The sequence below is a fragment of the Anomalospiza imberbis genome, chromosome 7 (genome assembly GCF_031753505.1).
Source record: "Anomalospiza imberbis isolate Cuckoo-Finch-1a 21T00152 chromosome 7, ASM3175350v1, whole genome shotgun sequence".
Classification (NCBI taxonomy): domain Eukaryota; kingdom Metazoa; phylum Chordata; class Aves; order Passeriformes; family Viduidae; genus Anomalospiza; species Anomalospiza imberbis.
The window spans coordinates 20,335,412-20,354,388 of NC_089687.1; the positions used below are offsets into that span (position 1 = coordinate 20,335,412).

Genomic DNA, 18,977 nt, shown 5'->3' on the forward strand with positions numbered 1-18,977 from the left:
GACTTGATCTGGTATGTTTGTAGCAATGCCTCACCAATAATAACTGAATTGTATCAACAATTCAGAAAGGACCACTTGAAGCTCTCTGGTTGCTAAACTTGGCATTTCTACAACTATTGTATTTATTTCTGCTTTACTGAAATTACAAAACGATGACCAAAATCTTCAGGTTATTGTGTTCTTATAGAATATAGAAAGAATATAGAAAATAATTTTATGTCAGTGCATTCAAATATTTACAGATTTAATAAAGTAGTCAAAAGTGCTTGCTTTGGCTAATAAAAGATTAACACCTGCAAAAATAAATTGCTTTTTTGGGGGGTTGATTTTTTTCATAAAAGGAACTAGGTATCCTAGCAGAGTGAAGAGTTACAATAATGTGATTGCTAAGAACTGCTTGGTATAGCCTAGTAACTAATTTAGTAAACTGGAAATACAAATGCCTTATTCCTGCCTGAGTGGAGAAGGAATAGTGTTGTTGAGAACATTATATTTTTAGGGAAGAATAAGGGCACATTCTTCTCAGAAAGAAAAAAGGAAACATGGGAGGGAAAGCTAAAATTCACTGGAATTACTCCACAAAGTGACTCAAGAACTCTGCCTTACTTGAGATGTTGCAGGAGAAGCAATGCATTCCACATTATAGGCTTGCAGGCTCTCCAGACAATCCCCAGTAACAGCTGCTTGCCAGAAGACAGGCAGGAAAATTATTCTGTTAAGGTGTTTACTTGTGTGTTCCATGTTCGGATTCATACATTGGCAATTTTCCCTATTCTGTATCTGCAGTTAGTCTGAACTTTGGATGTTGCCTGCCTCTAACATGCAAATTGCAGCATGGTTGCACACATTTCCATGCTCTGGAACAGTGGAAATCTAGGAAACTCCTGAACCATGCTCTTCCTATTTTAGACCTTTGTAATGCCACTGCCTATTTTTTGTACTGCCTGAAAGTTGGCTTGATTTTATGGCCATCTTAAGAACATTTTGTTTTGTGGACCAAAGCAGCATGCTTCCAGCATTGCTACTTCAACAGAATCAAAATTTTGATTTTCCACTTCACCGTGAATCTCAATGACTGGAGAGAGGACAGAGAAGCAAAAATGGGATTTATATTTGATAAATATAGCTGTTTAGAGACCCAGATGGAATTCCCCTGCCTAGAAACTTAAAAGATATGAAGGAGTGACTTCTTTTGATAAGATTTGCTTTGAGCATAAAAAGAGTGCACATCCTGCCTTTCTCCTTGTCATTTGAGTACATGGCAAGGCTGGTGAGTGATAGGGAAGAAAATAAGAAAGCACAAGCCAAATAAAAACTGAAAGCAGTAAAACTTTATAATCTTGCTTAGAGAATCCAACTATTGCCCTACAGTTCCACAACTTCAAAAGCCTTCTACAAAATAATTATTAGAAAAACATCCTACAACTCACAGAAGCAAAATGTTTATAGATTGAAAGAGTTTCATTGCACAGGTAACAATGACTGCCCTGACCAGTATAACATTCTGGACAAAAGGTGCACTATGTGCCTTATTTTATGTCAGCAAAAGCTCCTTCTAGGGTGGAGAATTAAGTAAAAATAATTTCTTGGAAGTGTCTTGCTCCATAGTCACAATTTGCAATTTGCAAAGACAAATTAGTGATGTTCTCAATAGCAAAGGTCAAATGGTTCTGTTGCTTAGGCATGGAACTCGGTATCAAAAAGAGTAAAAGGATCATTCTGGTTTGTTTGTGCCATTCAAATGATGGCACTAATTACTTGAACTCCTTTGTCTGTATTACTCCTGGTAAGATAACTTCTACAGAGGTATTTCTAAAGCTTCCACAACAGTCAGTTAAATTAGCTGCCAGAACCAGACTGACTGGAGAATCTCAGCACTTTTGTTTGTTTACAAAATGAACGCCACCAGATTTCTGAAAAGGTCACCCAAATGTTTTAAGGGATACTGTAACTTATCTGGAATATCCAGGTCTAAGGCTTAGATCTTAAATGACTTATTGTTGGAATCCTGGATGCTGAGAATTTTAAACTTTCTGTGCTTAAAGGCACAGACCCACAAGAGAACGCTGCATTTGATCTGAGATCGTGGAATAGGCTTTTAAAATTGATTAATAGCACTGGGATTATGGGTGTGTAGTTGGTTAGAAGTCTGCAATATCACAGGGTGGAAAACTTAGAGTTTGGGATTTTAGAATATAGAAATAAATATGAAACAAGATGGATGTTTTAGGGCAGAGGCAGGTTGTTCTTCTTTACCTTCATCTTCCTACTTCTTCATGGGTTTGGGTGATGTTTTGTGATTGGACAGAAAAGTCCACATTGCGGGCTTCGGGGGATCAGTTATTGGGTTAAAAGGGAAAATAAGCTAGGTGTCCTTTCTTAATTGGATAGTTTAGTTTTAAAAGACCTTGTAACAAGAGTTAGTTAGCCATTTTGTGCCTTGCTAATGAAAAAGCTGCCAAACTCACGGTAGTGAGACTGTAACATAGATAAGAAATAATAAACACCTGAGTCGGAATATGAAATACCATCTCAAGTGCCTTCAATCCCGACCTCGAGGAAAGCGGTAACTTATCCGGCATGGAAAATGAGACAAAGTTGTAGCTGGTAAAAGAGACTCTAATCTTATTCTAAGTACAGCTCTGACAAGTCAGTTATCTGTCACTTGAAACTAGAAACACTTCCTGTATTAAAAATTTACATCAGAATCACAAAATAATGTCCTATGGTGACATGGTATGTTGCTTAGATAGGCATTTATGTACACTTCTGTTTAGGCTGCTGCTCTCAAAATGTATGAATGGTATAGCAATGATGACAGCAGTTGCCAAGTACGTTACGTGCAATACTGGCAGGAATCCACTGCTACCTCTTCAAAATAATCTCTGAATCTTTGTTTCATAGGTCTTATTTTGTCTGTCTACTTTGAAGTTCTTCCAGGTCTGAAGTCACAGTTATCCTACATCTGACAATGCAGCAACCCAAAGAAAGAAGTGCATGTTAGATCATGTCCCAGCAGAACTGCTAAGAGGAAATACACACTGACAGAGTTGGTATTGTATTGGAAAACTATAATTGTCTCTAGGAAGCTCTGGAAAAGAGGAGAGATGATGGAACTGCTGTAGAACCTATCCACAGTAATGATTAACAAAACCAGGTGTTCATTGATCTCCTTGCATCCTTGCAAGGAGATTTGAAAGCCCTGTACAGGGTAGTTTCATTTTTATGCCAGTGGGGTTTATTTTCCAAACAGATTATCAAGTGCGTCATTCAGCCCTCAGCAGTCAACTGTATCATGTCGAGTTCCCACCCCCAAGTAAACATGAAATCCACTCAGACATTGAGCTGTGCTAAGGACTGATTCTGCACAAATCTGATATTTGCACCAGGTGGGCAAGAGGTAAAAGAACAGGAAATGAGGAGAAATACAGGCCAGAGTTACTAATGGTGCTGCCTGAAATCTCTTCTGCATTACATATGTTCCATAAAGAACATTTCACTTTGTCTAACAAATTATTTTGCACTTTGTTCTGGTTTGGTTTATTTAACAATCTCTAAGCTTTAGAGTTTCTTCAACTATATTAAAAGAAAATTGTTCATCATTACTTGGTAAAACTAGGCTTCATATTCAGTTCAATAGAATTTTGTGTCTGCTCTTGCTATTTGCTGCTTTAACAGGGTAAACCAGTTTGAGCTATAGGAATTCACAGAAGTCTTCTGAGAGATACAGTTTTAGCTTAAGTAAAATCCATTTGAGTAGAAGATCCCTAAATGGGACTGTTGGGATACTGGATGTAATCAAAGCTTGTTGAAATCAGTGGGAACTGGAAAAAATTTGCAATTGGGAGATTTAGGTTCATAGGAGGAAAATAAAAATAAATATTTCTGTCAGTTTTTATGCTTTACAGAGACAAAAGTAAAATTTTTCTGACCATAATATTAAGATGACCTGTGTGCCTCATGAGCTAATGGCAATCTGGCACCCTGGCAAGATTATGCATGAGTACATTCATCAGAAGATTTAGGACTTGGATCTTCTCTTAGATGCTGTGACTTGCAAAATTTAACAATACAAATTTTTTACTTGCCATTGTGAGTGGAATGAGCAACCAGTTAAATCCTCAGAGCAGGTCACACCAAATCCATGCAAACTAAAGCTAAATATCTTTATACAAATGCTGCCCAAGTCAAGCTTTTCTTTAAAATGTCAGTGTGTGTTTTTAGGAGACTAAAGACAATAATGAAGAAATATATTTGCATTCCCCTCCAATCTGGCTTCGTCTTCATGTCTCTATTTAGATATTTCCAACACTTTAGTACGTATGGTGTTTGAATTGGCAGTATTCTACTGACACTATTTTAAGTTTCATAAAACCATTTCATTCATTTTCTAGGCCTCACTTTAAGTGTGAGAGACCAGACATCAAATTCTAGCCAGAGTAGATAGTATTTTTTTTCTCTCAATCAATTAACAAACTTCTAATTCATATGTAGTTCATCACTATATATATTTTAAAAGTAAGCTAATCAAATACCAGAAAATTAGTGCTGAATATATGTTTGGGCATATCCTCCTACCACATTTGACAGGCTTCAGAGCCAGCTGAATGTTCTACACCAAAACAAAAAGTAACTGCTGACTACATGATTTGACCAAACTGGTTTAATCTATCATGTTGTATTTTTGTCAGGTCTACTGTCTCTTTTGCAACTCTGTTTTTTTTTCCTTCTGTTTTCCTCTCTAACATCCCTGCAATGGGCCTTTCCATACCTATTGGAATTGTCTAAGTTTAATGCATTCCCTTTCTTTGCTAGTGGGTATTTGATATTTGTGCTATTCAACAGAACAATGTCCACATCCTTCGGCATACTTAGGCCAGACTCCACATATGAAACTGGTATCTGTACTATATTTGGAGCACTCAGTAAATCCAGTGAGAACGGGGCGATCATGATGGCAAGACTGTGCTCCAGGTAAGTACATGAGTGTATTTAGGTGCGCTTCTCCTCCTCTGCATTTTCTGTGTGCGCTGGCTGTCTCTTCTTCATAACAGCTCTCCTACTTTATCTGTAAGTGCTTATGACCGTGGTGGCTTATCTTTCTGGTGGGTCTGTGAACTCTCCAACCTCCACAACAGCCTCTCGGCACAAAACCCGTGACCACCTTCCTTGGCTGCCGGGGGGAGCGCAGTCGGGCTGCCACCATGGCAGGGGACAGGCTGACACAGAAAATTATTTTCTAAGGCGGAGTTCAGAATACGACGGGACGCTCGGAGCGGGCAGGGTGGAGGGGCGCGGAGGATCGGGGGGTGCCGCCCTGCTCCCGCCCCGCTGCGTCCGTCCCGTCCTGTCCCGTCCCGTGCCCGCCGGGCCCGAGCCCGCGCAGGAGCCCGACCCCGCCCGGCCCCCATCCTTCGCGGCGCTCGCTGCCGCGCACGGGGCTCGAAAGATGGAGGACTACGGGCGATTCTTGGCGCTGCTGGCCTCTACGCTGCTGGTCGGCTTCGTGTCGGTCATTCTCTCCCTGGTCTGGGTCTTCCACTACCGCGAAGGGCTGAGCTGGGACGGCAGCCTGGGGGAATTCAACTGGCACCCCGTCCTCATCATCACGGGCTTCGTCTTCATCCAGGGCATCGGTGCGTCGGGGGCCCGGGTCGGCACGGAGCTGCGGGGGAGCCGGGCCTGCCTGGGGCCGGGGCGGCGCGGCCGGGGCTGCGCGGCGCGGGAGGCTCCGGGGCGGCCCGCGGCCGGCAGCGGGTCACAGCGGGAGCGCAGCAGTCAGTCCGCCGTTTAGGGAAGCCAGCCCTCCCGGGAAGGGACAAAGAGTCCCTTGTAGTAAGCCGAAATTGCGACATACGGGGTTTGGGTTGTTTTGGGGTTTTTTTTTCTGCGAGCACTTGTTTATCCTGGCCCGAGGATTGCCGTGCACTGTGAGTAAAGCCTGCGAGGTGTGTTTTTCCTAGGCAGCTGGAATTTCTGCAAGTTGAAAATCGAAATTTCAGAAATGCGGCCCCAGGAAAGTTTCTCTTTTGGCTCTCTTCCATGTCCCAAGAAGAGAAAGGAAAGTTCAGTACCTCAGAAGCTGGATCCAGGAGCAGGGTTTTTGCCAGAGAAAATGTAGCACCACAAGCACTATTAAAATGCAGTTCTTCAGGCTAGACTTAGGATGAATTGTTTTGTAAAGCATATCTCTTAAATTAAGCATTTATCCTGTTGCTTAAATAACATATAAAGATACAGGGTTGCTTCTTCTTTTTTCCTTTTTTTTTTTTTTTTTTTTTTTTTTTATAAATTTCTTTAAGAGTGTATGAACTTTGGGTTTTATAGAGTTCAGTCGTGGACTAACATTTTCCCATTACACTTCCAGCCAGTCAAAAGGCTGGAAGATGCCGAAGGCGGTCTCGTTCCTGCTATGAAGAGAATGTTGTGATTTGAACATACACTGTAAATTTTTGTTTTTCAGTGGGAGTGGGGCTGTTCTCAGCCTTCTTATGGCTTCAAGTTGCAAACCAGTATTGAGCAATAGACCACATTTTGAAGTTATTTTACATAATATTGCTCAACAGGAAGTGTAATTTCAGGCTATAAATAAGCAATGAAAACCACCTGTTGACTTCATTAAGATCTATCTACTTAATGTGCTCAACTTATTTTTTTTAATATATAAGCATACAACTTTTGAAGAAAATAGGGAGAGGCTCTCTGCAGCTTTTTCCTATGTATTTTCTATTTGTTTTCCTCTGAAACTCAGTTTTTTCCCTGTGTCACAGAGAAAGGGGGATGCCCCAAGCCCTGCATAGGTAAGGATATATGTAAACTAAATGGACATTTACCATAGCTAAGAAACCACACGCATACAAGGAATTCACTAATAATACAGCATAATTTAGGGAGGAAGTCCTATTACATAATAGGAAAAGCAAAGTTGGAGACTGAAGGGGTATTGTAGTAAATCAGATGAAATAGCAACATATAAGATACCACTGTGAATGTGATTCAGATTTGGCTGATGGAAGTCTGCCACTGAATTCAAAGCAATTTGTATGAGAGTGAAAAATGATATACCTCTTTGGACACATATAAGAAAGCTAAGTCTTTAAGTAGTTGAAAGTTAGAAGGTGTAGCTAAAAAAAACTTGGTAAAATTTGTGTAGAGGATTTTAAATAATAACTAAACCAATTGTTTCTTGAGTTTATTCGTCTGTACAAAGGATGGAAATGTTGTATTATTGGTCAATAATCTAGAATTTTGCCCTGTGCATTTGTAAAAGGACAGATGTCCCATGCTATATAAAAATATTGCAGGATAACTCTGCCATGTGTGATGCGTTTTAAAATCATAGTTCAAAACAGAAGTAAGGTCTGAGTCAACAATCTCAGTCCAGGGTGCCTAGGCTGTCAAATTTCTTAACAGTACTAGAGATGTTCTGCCTTGAGAGAGCTCTTCATGAGGCTGCTTTACCATGTCACCACCAAACATGCTAACTGTGTATGTGTTTTTAACCTAGGCTGTTTTAATTTTGATGTGAAATTACACATCACATCTGTGTAAGTTTTTAAGAGCTTTTACTCACTGAAAGGTGATCTTCCTTCTCTCCCCTTTGTTCCCCTTTCATCCTGCAGATTAGAAAAGCACCAGTTATGAGAAAGGCAGGGAGAAGCACACAGAAATGGTGATGGGGAAATAAAACTGTGTCTTTTCACAGTGATTAACAAATCTGCTGAAATTGCAATGTGTAAGTTCACAAAAAGCCCTCCCAGAAAGAGAATCAAACCAAACTGTAATATCATGCATATGGCCTGGGCTGTGGCGTGTAACATGGTAATGAATGGTATTGATAACAACTGGCCAAACCATTAGTCGGTTATTACTTGGTTTCCTATTGTAATGTTTATGGGAAACAACTTAGAAAATTAAAGGCCTAAAGAGAGATCTGAGACTATGCAGACAAGTGACTAGGGAGTTTGATAGTGCTTTTGGAAGTTAAATCAGCTAGATGACAACAAAAAAATATTATAGCCCAGACTTGACCCTCTGAGATCAAAGACTAAAAACTGTGACAAGGACTTAATGCTCATTAAGTTTTCTTCATATAGAGTCCAGTACTCTGCTGCACCGTGAATAAATGATTGACAATACTGTGGGACATATGGTAAGAAGGATTTATTGGGAATATCCTCATGTGATGCTGAAACTTTTTTTGGGGCCTTTTGACACATCTGCTTTACAAAATTAGAAGTCATTGTCTGTTGTGCTTGCCACAATTGTCATTAGTACTAAGTTTATTAATAATAGTCTAATGCAGGATATTATTGCCAGCTGGCTGAACATGAGCCAGTGTATGCCCAAGTGGCCAAGAATGACAACAGAATCCTGGCCTGTATCAGAAATAGTGTGGCCAGCAGAACCTGGGCAGTGATTGTTCGCCCTGTACCCAGTACTGGTGAGGTGCACCTCAAATCTTGTGTCCAGTTCTTGGCCCCTCAGTACAAGAAAGACATTAAGGTGCTGGAGCGGGTCCAGAGAAGGGCAGTGAAGCAGGCGAAGGGTCTGGAGTGCAAGTCTGAAGAGAAGCAGCCAAGGGAGCTGGGGGTGTTCAGCCTGGAGAAAAGGAGGCTTGGGGGGGATCTTACTGTTCTCTACAACTGTCTGAAAGGAGAGAGCAAGTGGGGATTGATCTCATGTCCCAAGTAACAAGTGACAGAACAAGAGGAAATGGCCTCCAGTTGCACTAGGTGAGGTTAAGATTGGACACTTGCAAAAATTTCTTCACTGAAATGGTGGTCAGGTATTGAAACGACCGCCCAGAAAAGTGATGGAATCACTGTCCCTGAAGTGTTCAAAAAACATCAGTGTGGTGCTCAGGACATGGTTTAGTGTAGACGCTGGTCTACACTAAACATAGACCTATCAATAGGTTAATGTTTAGTGTAGGTTAATGGTCAAACTCAATTATCTGAGAGGTATTTTCTAACCTTAGCGATTCTAGGATTCTCTGGTTCTAACATTATCATGTAATGTCACTTTGAGGAACTGTTGGAGGTGATAAGTTTGGCGTGCAGAATCATATTTCTGTAATAGATTGCTTTAAGACAGTCAAATCATCTTATAAACAAGGTTTCTATCTTCCTGATTTTGTAGGATTTACCACTGTTGCTTTTTCAAGTAGAAAGCCAAGAACAACCTAAGTGGTGTATATATTTAAATATTCTAAGGAATGCTTTCAGTCTAGTATTATATTTTCACACATTATGTAAAAGCATACATTGATTTAAAATCTGATTGTAGTATGGAAATTTGACTTGTAAACTGTTTTCTTTGTGAATTATTTAGTGTAGTACTGTATTTATTGAAATGCATCCAAGTTAAAAAAAAAGTGTGAACAGAACTTGAAAATAATTCGTCATTTATTACTATTATTATTTGGAACATGCAGAGATAATATTCAATTTATTTTCCATAATCTATGCCTTTTGCCTAAAATGCAAGGGTTATGGAGAAGTAATGAATGAGTAGGGCACATGAGAATCACTCAGGTAATACTTTTCTATTTCTTAATGTTTGGAAAAAGATTTTTTTAAAAAACCTACATAAATTATTACTCCTTTGTTTTATTATAGCAAATTATATATAAAATTTTCACTGTAATTTCATAAGCAGAAGCCTTAAATTAGGATGTGATTAATCACTGCGTGGAGCTCAGACTTTGCTCAGGCAAGACATTATAGATGGGGGCATTAGTCTTTATCAGTCAAATTATCAGTTGTCCTCATAAATATTTGTCCCCTGTTGGTTGAATATACTTATGTGCTGTCACACATCCAGAATTACTATCTAGTTTGCAATCAGATGTACCTGGAGCTTCAGTGATGTAATCTGGCTCGTTTGTGTCCCCTGTGGAAAGCGTTTGGGTCATATGACAGGGGACAGGTGTGGCAGGATAGGGGCATTGGGGATCTTGGAGAAAACTTGGCAAGAAGCAGTTCTAGGTTAAGTTATTTTTATGGACCATCCAGAGTTAGAGCAATGGAAATTATTGCTTTGTTGAGACTGGAAAAAACACTGTCTGCTAGAGCTATTAATTCAAGTATAGGCAAAACTTCCCTACACTCATCTAACAGTGGTGGAAGACTTACATTTGTTAAATGCTTTTGTCTCTTAAGTCAAATTATGATTCCCTTATGCTGAAGAACATTTTCCCATTCAAAGTAGTCTTATTGATACCAGTGTAATAGACAGTCATATAAGTACCTATGCTATTAGAGAATAGCATTATCCAAAGTTGCAAAGAGAAATATTACAAAATAATCCTACATGGTTTCTCAACAAGTGATCTTCTCAATATAAGAATCAGGCTATATTACTCCAGTCTAACTAGTAGCAGAAAAATGAAAATCCTGTGCCAAATCCCTGTTAAATCAATTTAATGGCCGAGGAAAAGATGACACCACGTTATTTACTGGGTTGGTTTTTTTTTTTTGAAACACACTTAAGTTTGTGGGATTTTTTATATTGAGAAAAAATCCCTTAAAAGCTGTATTTAAGTCTCAGTTGCATTTTCAGAGTATGCTATGCTAAGTGTATGAGAAAAAGCCTTTTAATAGACTTTTTAGAAGACTTAAGGTTGGATTTTGCTGTAATTTACCATGTAACTATGTGAATTATGCATAATTATTAGCATTTGAAAGAAATTATTCTATAAGACCTAAAATCTTGTTTCTCTTCTTTCTTCAGCTATTATTGTGTACAGATTGCCCTGGACCTGGAAGTGCAGCAAACTCCTAATGAAATTCATACATGCTGGATTAAATACCATAGCTATGATTCTTGCAATTGTTTCTATGGTAGCTGTGTTTGAATTCCACAATGCCAAGAACATTCCTAACATGTACAGTCTGCACAGCTGGATTGGGCTGACTGCTGTTATATTTTATTCTCTCCAGGTCAGAATCTAACTATATTTATAAACAGGTTATCAATTTGAAGAATGTCTTTAGTAATTCAGGCACAATAGGCTCTTCCTAGTAAGTTGTAACTATTGGGATAGCCATTTTACACTCTGATTTGGCAAATTATCATGTAAATGTACAAATACTGGATCATTGACTTTGAAGAAAAATGCATTTTTAAGCCTATTTTGTTTACTTGCTGGCATAATGGCCATTAACCTACAATACAGTTACACAGTAGTGTGCTTCTAAGCCCTATTAACTCCTGAACTTAAAGCAAGTTACTTGGTTTGTTGGCAGCATATTTAAATATAGTTGGAGCATTTATTAAGGAAGTCTCAAATTAAGTAACAGCTTTTCTTTTTTTTTTCAGCTATCATAAATTTAAGTAGTCACTTCATGGCCTCAAGACTTTTGTTAATCAGCAGAACAAGTGCATCAGGGAGCAGTAGAGATGTAAAGGATCTGACACCTGAATGAGCTACTACTGGCTAACCAGTTTTCCTGAATCAGCAGAACTTTGATAGATGTATGTGGGCATGCTTTTAACTGCTCCTCTTGGCAGAGAATTAGCATTATTGTAATGTAAAATGAGCTAACTTAGTGCGTTTTCCTTTTGGCAAAGAAGAGCAACCATGCCCTGAAATTTACAGAATGCATACAGATGCTTCTGCATATATATTCTGAACTCCCTGTATTGTGTTACTACAATATGGAAATTTATTTTGTTCCTTCAAATATGTTTTCCCCAGACACTAAAAAGAAAAAAGACTTAATTGTCTATGATCAAGCACAGAAAAGCCTCAGCTAAGGGATTTGGGTTCTGGACTTTATTCTTCACTGCTCAGGCCAAGAGGTACAAGAAACAGAGTTGAAATAGTGTTTTAACATTTAGAAAAAAAGAAAGCATATTGCAGCATTTTTGAGTATATTCTCTATAGCTGAACAAATTAATAAGAATGAATAAGAAAAAAAAATGTTAAAATTAAGTTTGTCCTAATAATGCAGCTATTTCAAGGAAGTCTGTGCTGCCACTACACTGAGTATCAGTATTTTTTCTAATGGTTAGATGAATAATTGTGACTAAAATCTGAGTTCTGCTTTTCATTATGCTACTATAAACATGATCAATGGCACTTAATGCCTTGCCTGTCACACCAAAAGATCCTTTGTGTTCCTTCTCCAATCTGGGATGTAAGTCTCCAGGCAGAGATTGACATTTGTTAAGTGACTGAGTGCTATAAAAAATAGTCATAAAGCAGAATCTTTGTTAACAGAGAAGACACTTGGCACTTACCAGGGGCATGTCAGTTGTACGCCCACATAATACTCTGCCTACAATATTGTAACTGTATTGTAATTAAGACAAATGTAGGTTAATACAGTATAGCACAGTGACATAAATTTAAGAACAGGGAAAAAATGTAAAACGAGACTGTCTCTTGGAAAATGATGTCTCTGGAAAGAAAAACTCAAAAATGACATGAAGCTCTAAACTTCTCACAATGCTGTGACAACAGGAAAAAAGATGGCATTAGTGAAACTAATATGAAATATTATGGATTTTTTTTTAAATATAAAAGAAAAATCAAAAGCAACAATCCCAAAGAAATTCTGGAAAAGTAATTTGAGAGCTGGAAAAGCTATTTTCCATTGCAAGACTTAAAAAACTCCAGCTGTTCAGCAGATCTAAGATTAAGAGATGATTTGATTATGGTGTACTAAAAGGCTTCCCAGGGAGAAAATATCAGTCTCTCTAATCCATTATGGAAAGATAAAACAAGGACTGAGTTAAAGTAGGATGAAATACAAATTCATGCACTGTGTCTAATTAAGCAGCAGGGGTGAGTAATGGTAAAACAAACTAAAGAAGGGATGCAGCCTCAACATGACTGAGCAAGCCTATGGATGCAATCATGGGACATGATGAGTTATTTTCCATCACAAAATTAGTGCTAATAGGAGGACTAATGTCCCCTGAATAATTTGATGCCACCCATACACGTCTTCACTCTGTAAATGCCATGTGATCAATATATTGAAAGACTACTCCCCTTCTAAAGATAGGCACTTAACTGAAATTCTAACAAGATAAAATTATTTAATCCACATAAGTCAGAAGGTTAGACTGTCTTCTGATGTTCCTTTATGTGCAAATCTGCAACAGGAGCAGAGAACAGGACTTGATGAGACTGTAAAAATGTGGCTCCTCACACCTCTTCTATATTAGTGAAATTAGTGACACTGAAAACTTGTGTTTCCAGTACTTAGTTTGGTTGGAGTTTCAGCACTTTCAGTAAGTTTGGACACTGATATTATGTAGGATGATTTATAAAATATTTAATGTCTGCTTCCCAAGTGCTGATCCAGAATTTTGCTTTGGTTTTGACAGGAAACTCATTAAAAAATAGAAATGCCAGTTATTTTCAAATTTTTACCTGAAGACATCTCAGAATGGAATTTTTATGATTATTCTGCTTGAGAAGTGCAGCTTGTTTTCCATCTAGCCCTAACTAAGAATCTGTTTTGGTTGTAGCTGTTCTTGGGTTTTGCTGTCTTTCTGCTCCCGTTTGCTCCAGTTCATCTCCGCGTAGCTCTCATGCCAATACACGTTTATTCGGGTCTTACCATCTTTGCAACAGTGATTGCAACAGCTCTCATGGGAATCACAGAAAAGCTTATATTTGCATTGTAAGTATTTGTTTCCACTTGTTTATTAAGGTTATTCATTGCAATTATACTTCCATTTGCCCAGAATAATAAGCATCCAGTACTGGGACACTGTTTTGTTTTGACCTACCTAGCAGAAGACTGCTGTTTTTAGACCAGAATTGTGTTTAAAACAATCTTTTCTAACCTCTTCTTTCTTTTTCGCCTTTCAAAGGAAAAGTCCTGCATACAGTGCATCCCCACCAGAAGCAACTCTGGTCAACTGTCTTGGTCTTTTGCTTGTCATATTTGGTTCACTTATTTTGTGGATGGCAAGCAGGCCCCACTGGAAGCGACCCCCAGCAGAGAATGCTAAAATTCTGAGGCCCGTTGGAGCAACTCCTGATGGCACAGAAGTAGAATCCACCCTGACAAAGTATAGTAACACAGATAAATCTGATCTGAGGAGCAATACTGAAGCAGCCAGAAAACAAAACATCAAATTTGATGAAGCAGGACAAAGATCAACTATGTAAGAAAATACACAGAATAAAAGTACTGTTATATCTCCAAATTCCCCCTGGTGAGGGTCCTTCTAATGTAGTTATATTCATACGTAATTAGGTTGGGTTTCACTTTTACTATGGCTTGCTGAAAGATACTCAAGTTTTCTGCATATAGATTTAAATTCCTGTAAGTCCCAAACATATTTTATTGGTCCATGACCAGTCTGTCCTTTGTTTAAAAAAAACAAGAGCATGAATGACATCACATAATGGGAAAATCACATAATTGGAAACTGTCTTCCATATCACTTCTTAATTTAATGCTTATATCTCTTATAGTCATGAAGAATTTAACAAGAGTCAGACTAAATTTTGCTCTTGAGTGCTTTTGCAGGTTATGAATCAGCCATGAAGTATACCATACAGAATAATTTAGTTTGTCACATAAATTTTCTGGTAATGTTCACTTTTTTAAAGCTCTGATTTCTCTAGCTGATTAACCCCCTCACCAGCTGCTATGTTCTATGGGATTTGAGGTCATTCCACACTTTACAGAGTTGCTTCATAAAAATGTTAATTCTAAAATTTTTAATTTAAAAAAAAAGTTTGCTAGCTATCTTCATAAAATGTTATATTTCCTTTAGAAACTTTGGGGGGTTTTTGGTATTTTTTTTTTAATCAGAATGTATCTGTTGGCCTTGCAACAAATTCTACCAAATATATTGTATACGGACAATATTTGGCTTTAAATTATGTGCAATTATAAGTGTAATCTAAGAAATGTTAAGACATCTAAATGCAGCATTTTTCTTATTTGAAAAGCTATAGAAACCCACTTAGAAAAATGTATACTTAAACTAAGTCTTCTTTTTATCCCAGAAGGCAGCATTTTAGTATCTTTATTTGACTGCACACTTCTACTGATTTATGGTACTAGACTAGAAATTAGGAGGTTAGAAACCAGAAAAATCTGCTATCAGTCTCACAGAAAAAAAATTAGCTTCAAGTGAGAAATACGTTCTCCGACACACAGGTGAGCTTTGCTCTTTTAATAAAATGCTACTTGTTAACTGGAAGCCAATTTGAGTATCTCCATACTGACATCAAAAGCATTATTATCATAGGCGTGAAGACATGCTTTAGTCTGTAAACAATCTATACAAATTCTAGGACTTTTTAATTTGAAATTCCAGTTTTAAATAATGCAATTTTCTCTAAATAATGAAGAGTCCCTACTGGTACTTTACTTTTACAGCTCTTTCTAGTAATTGAAGTATTAATGTATTATACTCATTCATTAATTTCACAATACAGACAATATTTATACTTTTACTACTATGGAAGAATAATTATAGTAGATTATTTGGATTGCACATATCCAAAATGACGTGCCATTCTATTATCTCTTTTAAAATCTGCAGAGCCCACTACAAATACAAATTTACCACTGTTCATGTTGGAATATAGATAGTTTCAGACAGCAAATAATTTCTATTTTTTAAATACTACATACATTTTTATCTACTCCAGCTTTTAAAAACATTTTAATACGTTACCCTTCAACAAATGCACCATTTTTGTAGTTCACTGTGTGTTAGTACAAACTATTTTGGACATGAGGTATTTTGGGTCTTCTCTGACAAGAAGTACCTCAAGTCCTGTTATTTGATTTGTAATAATATTTTATTATTTGGTGATTGCAGTATAGAAAACTAGCATAATAAAATATTTTTGAAACTTTTCTGCTGTACTATTTGGTACTCTAGGACTACATCCCAGAGTTCTATGTTTTCACTTGTAGGTTTGTGGATGACTGGAACCAGCCTCACATTGGTGCATTTTTCCACTGTAGAAAATACCTGCTTTTAATGTGGAATTCAGGTATGACAGAAGGAACACTAACCTAAACTACTAAACTATTGTGTGAGTACTCCTCCAGTCCCACTATGTGCAATGAATCAAACAGTGAAGCATGACAGGGGAAGTGAATAAATGAGCTCACTTGCAGTAATTTACTATGCAGCTTTCTATACTGCACTCACACAAGCAACAGCATTTTAAATTGTTATGTATTGGCCTGTTACTGTGTCTCATCCACCTGTGAAAATGAGCTCATTCAATCCTTGCATAGTACTAGGTCACATAATAAAAGCATATGTTTGTATGGAAGGTAGTCGGTTGCCTAGGTATTGTTCTGGAAGAAAGTAACTGTACAGTGTACTGGAAAAAACACAGAATCTATGACTTCTTTTGTTACAGCACTGAGTTGAATGTATTGAAATGAACAGCTTTTAGGTGGTTGGTTCTATATGCTGTAAAATAACCAGCATGCCTTCTGGTTTCTATTGTATTCCATGTACTGTTCAAGGGAAATGCTACTTGAAAAAAGAATGGTGGCATTTCTTTACTTCTCTATTCTCATGAAGTGCAAGGTACAAGTAACACCAAGGTTGTTCAAGTACAAGTAACAAGTAACACCAAGGTTGTTCAAGTACAAGTAACACCAAGGTTCAAACCCCATATGGGCCATTTGCTTAAGGGTTGGACTTGATGATCCTTCTGGGTCCCTTCCAATTCTGACCATTCTGTGATTCTGTGGTATAAAACTAACTGAAAATCAAGGATTAGAAACCTTTTAAGGGGGGCCTCCCAAAACATAATTTTGGTTTTCAACTTAGAGGTTAAACATAATAGTAGAAACTCAGCAGAAGCTGAAAGATTCCATTTGGGGAATTTATAATCAGTGGTAACTCATGTGCATAAACTGTGGGATTCTGGCTGCTGATCTTTGGAAGGTCCCCATAAGATGCAGTAGCTGTGAGCTCCTAAACCTTGATCAACCTTGGTGTGTGCAATTTAAAACTGACAAAACATACTGTAGACTTCTGGCTTAATTCTAAACTGAATAAAAAGGCCTCTAAGTATCCTTGCAAAAAAATGAGGCTAGTTCAATGCTAAATAAAAATGCACAGGTGTTTGCAGAGTAATATTCCTGAACCTGCTCCTCAAAGTGGCCTTCCATTGACTTTCCTTTCCTTCCTTTCATGCAAATTTTCTTACCTGTATTTATGAGTAACATAAATACAGTAGCAAGATAGGAAATTAAAAAAGTGTATGGAGGTATGGAAAGTAGAACTCTAACTTTTTCATCGGTATTTTTCCGCATGTTTGGAAATCATCTACGTAGTTGTTTTCACAGGAAAATGATTGTACAGCTTACATTCCAGGTTTGGATTCCTATAAAAAAACCAGGAAGTTACAAAACCTAACATTGAAAGTGCTATCTTCTTAAGATGCCTGGGGAAAAAAATACTATATTTACATGCTGTCATACAGTATTACGCACGGAAGCAGAAGAGTGTTTTTTCCAACATTAAGGAACTGAGAAATGATGGTGCAAATTAGATTCTAAAATTGAATGTAATTACATGTGTACTTCTTACTACATGTAACCAAGAATATTGCATATGATAATGTAAATATGGATTGCTTGTTTACAGGGATATTTTATTGAGTGACTAAGAGATATTGCCAAATATTTTCTATTTCAGAAGTCTCTTTCTTTTGCTTTTATTTCAGAAAATTCCTTCCTCTGTTTTTAACTGTTCAGAAGAACCTAAAAACTTAGTTTATTATCCAAAGTACTTATTTGTAGATGAGAGCAAATATTTAATTATAATGTCTGTTTTCCTTATTCTTTTTTATATATTAATAAAAGTGATTTTTGGAGCTTGTGATACTACTGAGTACAGATTTTTATTATGGTACTAAAATATAATTTTCTAAATTTGGATAAAGATCAAATTATTCGTAAATTACTTTTTGAAAACAGGAGGACAGTTGTACAAAACTTCTTAAATATGTCTTAATTTCAACTATTTATGATGATTGTTAGATGAAATTTATGTACTTCATAGTCTTAGGAACATAGTCAGTATTTAATGGAAAGTGAAAGAATTCAATGTATAAACAATTCGTATTTCACCTTCTGATTATAACAGAAGTTCCTCACATGAGTTGTTAGAGGGAGGTAAAAAACAAACCAAAACTATCCTGTCATGAGAATGCAATTGCAAATATGGGAAGATCAAGGATTCTGATATATAATGGTAACACAATGCACTGTAAGACTGAAATACCCTCAGATAAATAACAGCCAGACTAAGCACAGACTATGGAATCTTACCCAATTCAACATCTGCATATCAAGTCATTCATACATAGGTTAATGATCATAAAATGCTATAAAAGTAAAATCACCTATATGAACATATTGGTAACAACTAAGAATTAAGGTATTCTTGAGTTTAATAAGTTTAATTGAAAATTGTCCTGGAAGTGTAGAGCATAAATTATTTGTGAATACCATATTGTAGGAGTTCCCCTTTTTGTCCCCTCTGATCACGGGGTGGGAATCCTACATGGACACAGATAAAAGATGAAAGGCGCTCTTCTCCTCGGGACCAAATCCTGTTTCTTATCAGGAGCCACTTCGAGGGGCCACATCCAATGGGACACAGGTGAGGAGAAGGGGAGGGGGAGCAGGTCAGGGAGAGCCCATTACACCTGAGGCTTGGGAGGGAGGGGAAAGGTGTGTGGAATAGACCAATGTGACATAGTGCAGTATAAAAACTACTCCGTGCAAATTCCCAATCACCCAGTGCAAAACAACAACTAAATAACTATTTAGTGCATCACAACACCATATAGCTGTTGGCTAAAATTTTCCTGGAATAATAAAAATTACTATTACAAATATCAACGTATCAGAAAACCTGTTGCATTCAAACCTGACAATTCCCTGTTGCTGAGGACTTCCCTAAACTGTTGCCTGTAAGCTGGATGTGTTGGGGAAAATTCTGGTAAAACAGTC

At 37.5% G+C, this 18,977-nt stretch overlaps 1 protein-coding gene and 1 long non-coding RNA gene across 2 annotated transcripts in view; one reads left to right on the forward strand and one right to left on the reverse strand.

Annotated features, from left to right (window-relative positions):
* Positions 1 to 451: 451 nt before the first annotated feature.
* Positions 452 to 18,977, reverse strand: part of LOC137477132 (uncharacterized) — a 33,186-nt gene continuing 14,660 nt past the window's right edge. Inside the window, exon 3 of the long non-coding RNA XR_011000817.1 lies at positions 452 to 2,965. This is a non-coding gene — a long non-coding RNA (uncharacterized lncRNA). The remainder of the gene's footprint in view (positions 2,966 to 18,977) is intronic.
* On the forward strand, positions 4,444 to 17,042 carry CYBRD1 (cytochrome b reductase 1). Its single transcript, XM_068195865.1, has 4 exons — positions 4,444 to 5,636; positions 10,735 to 10,943; positions 13,486 to 13,640; positions 13,834 to 17,042. The coding sequence occupies exons 1-4, from the start codon at positions 5,081 to 5,083 to the stop codon at positions 14,132 to 14,134; spliced, it is 1,221 nt and encodes a 406-aa protein (XP_068051966.1). The 5' UTR covers positions 4,444 to 5,080; the 3' UTR covers positions 14,135 to 17,042.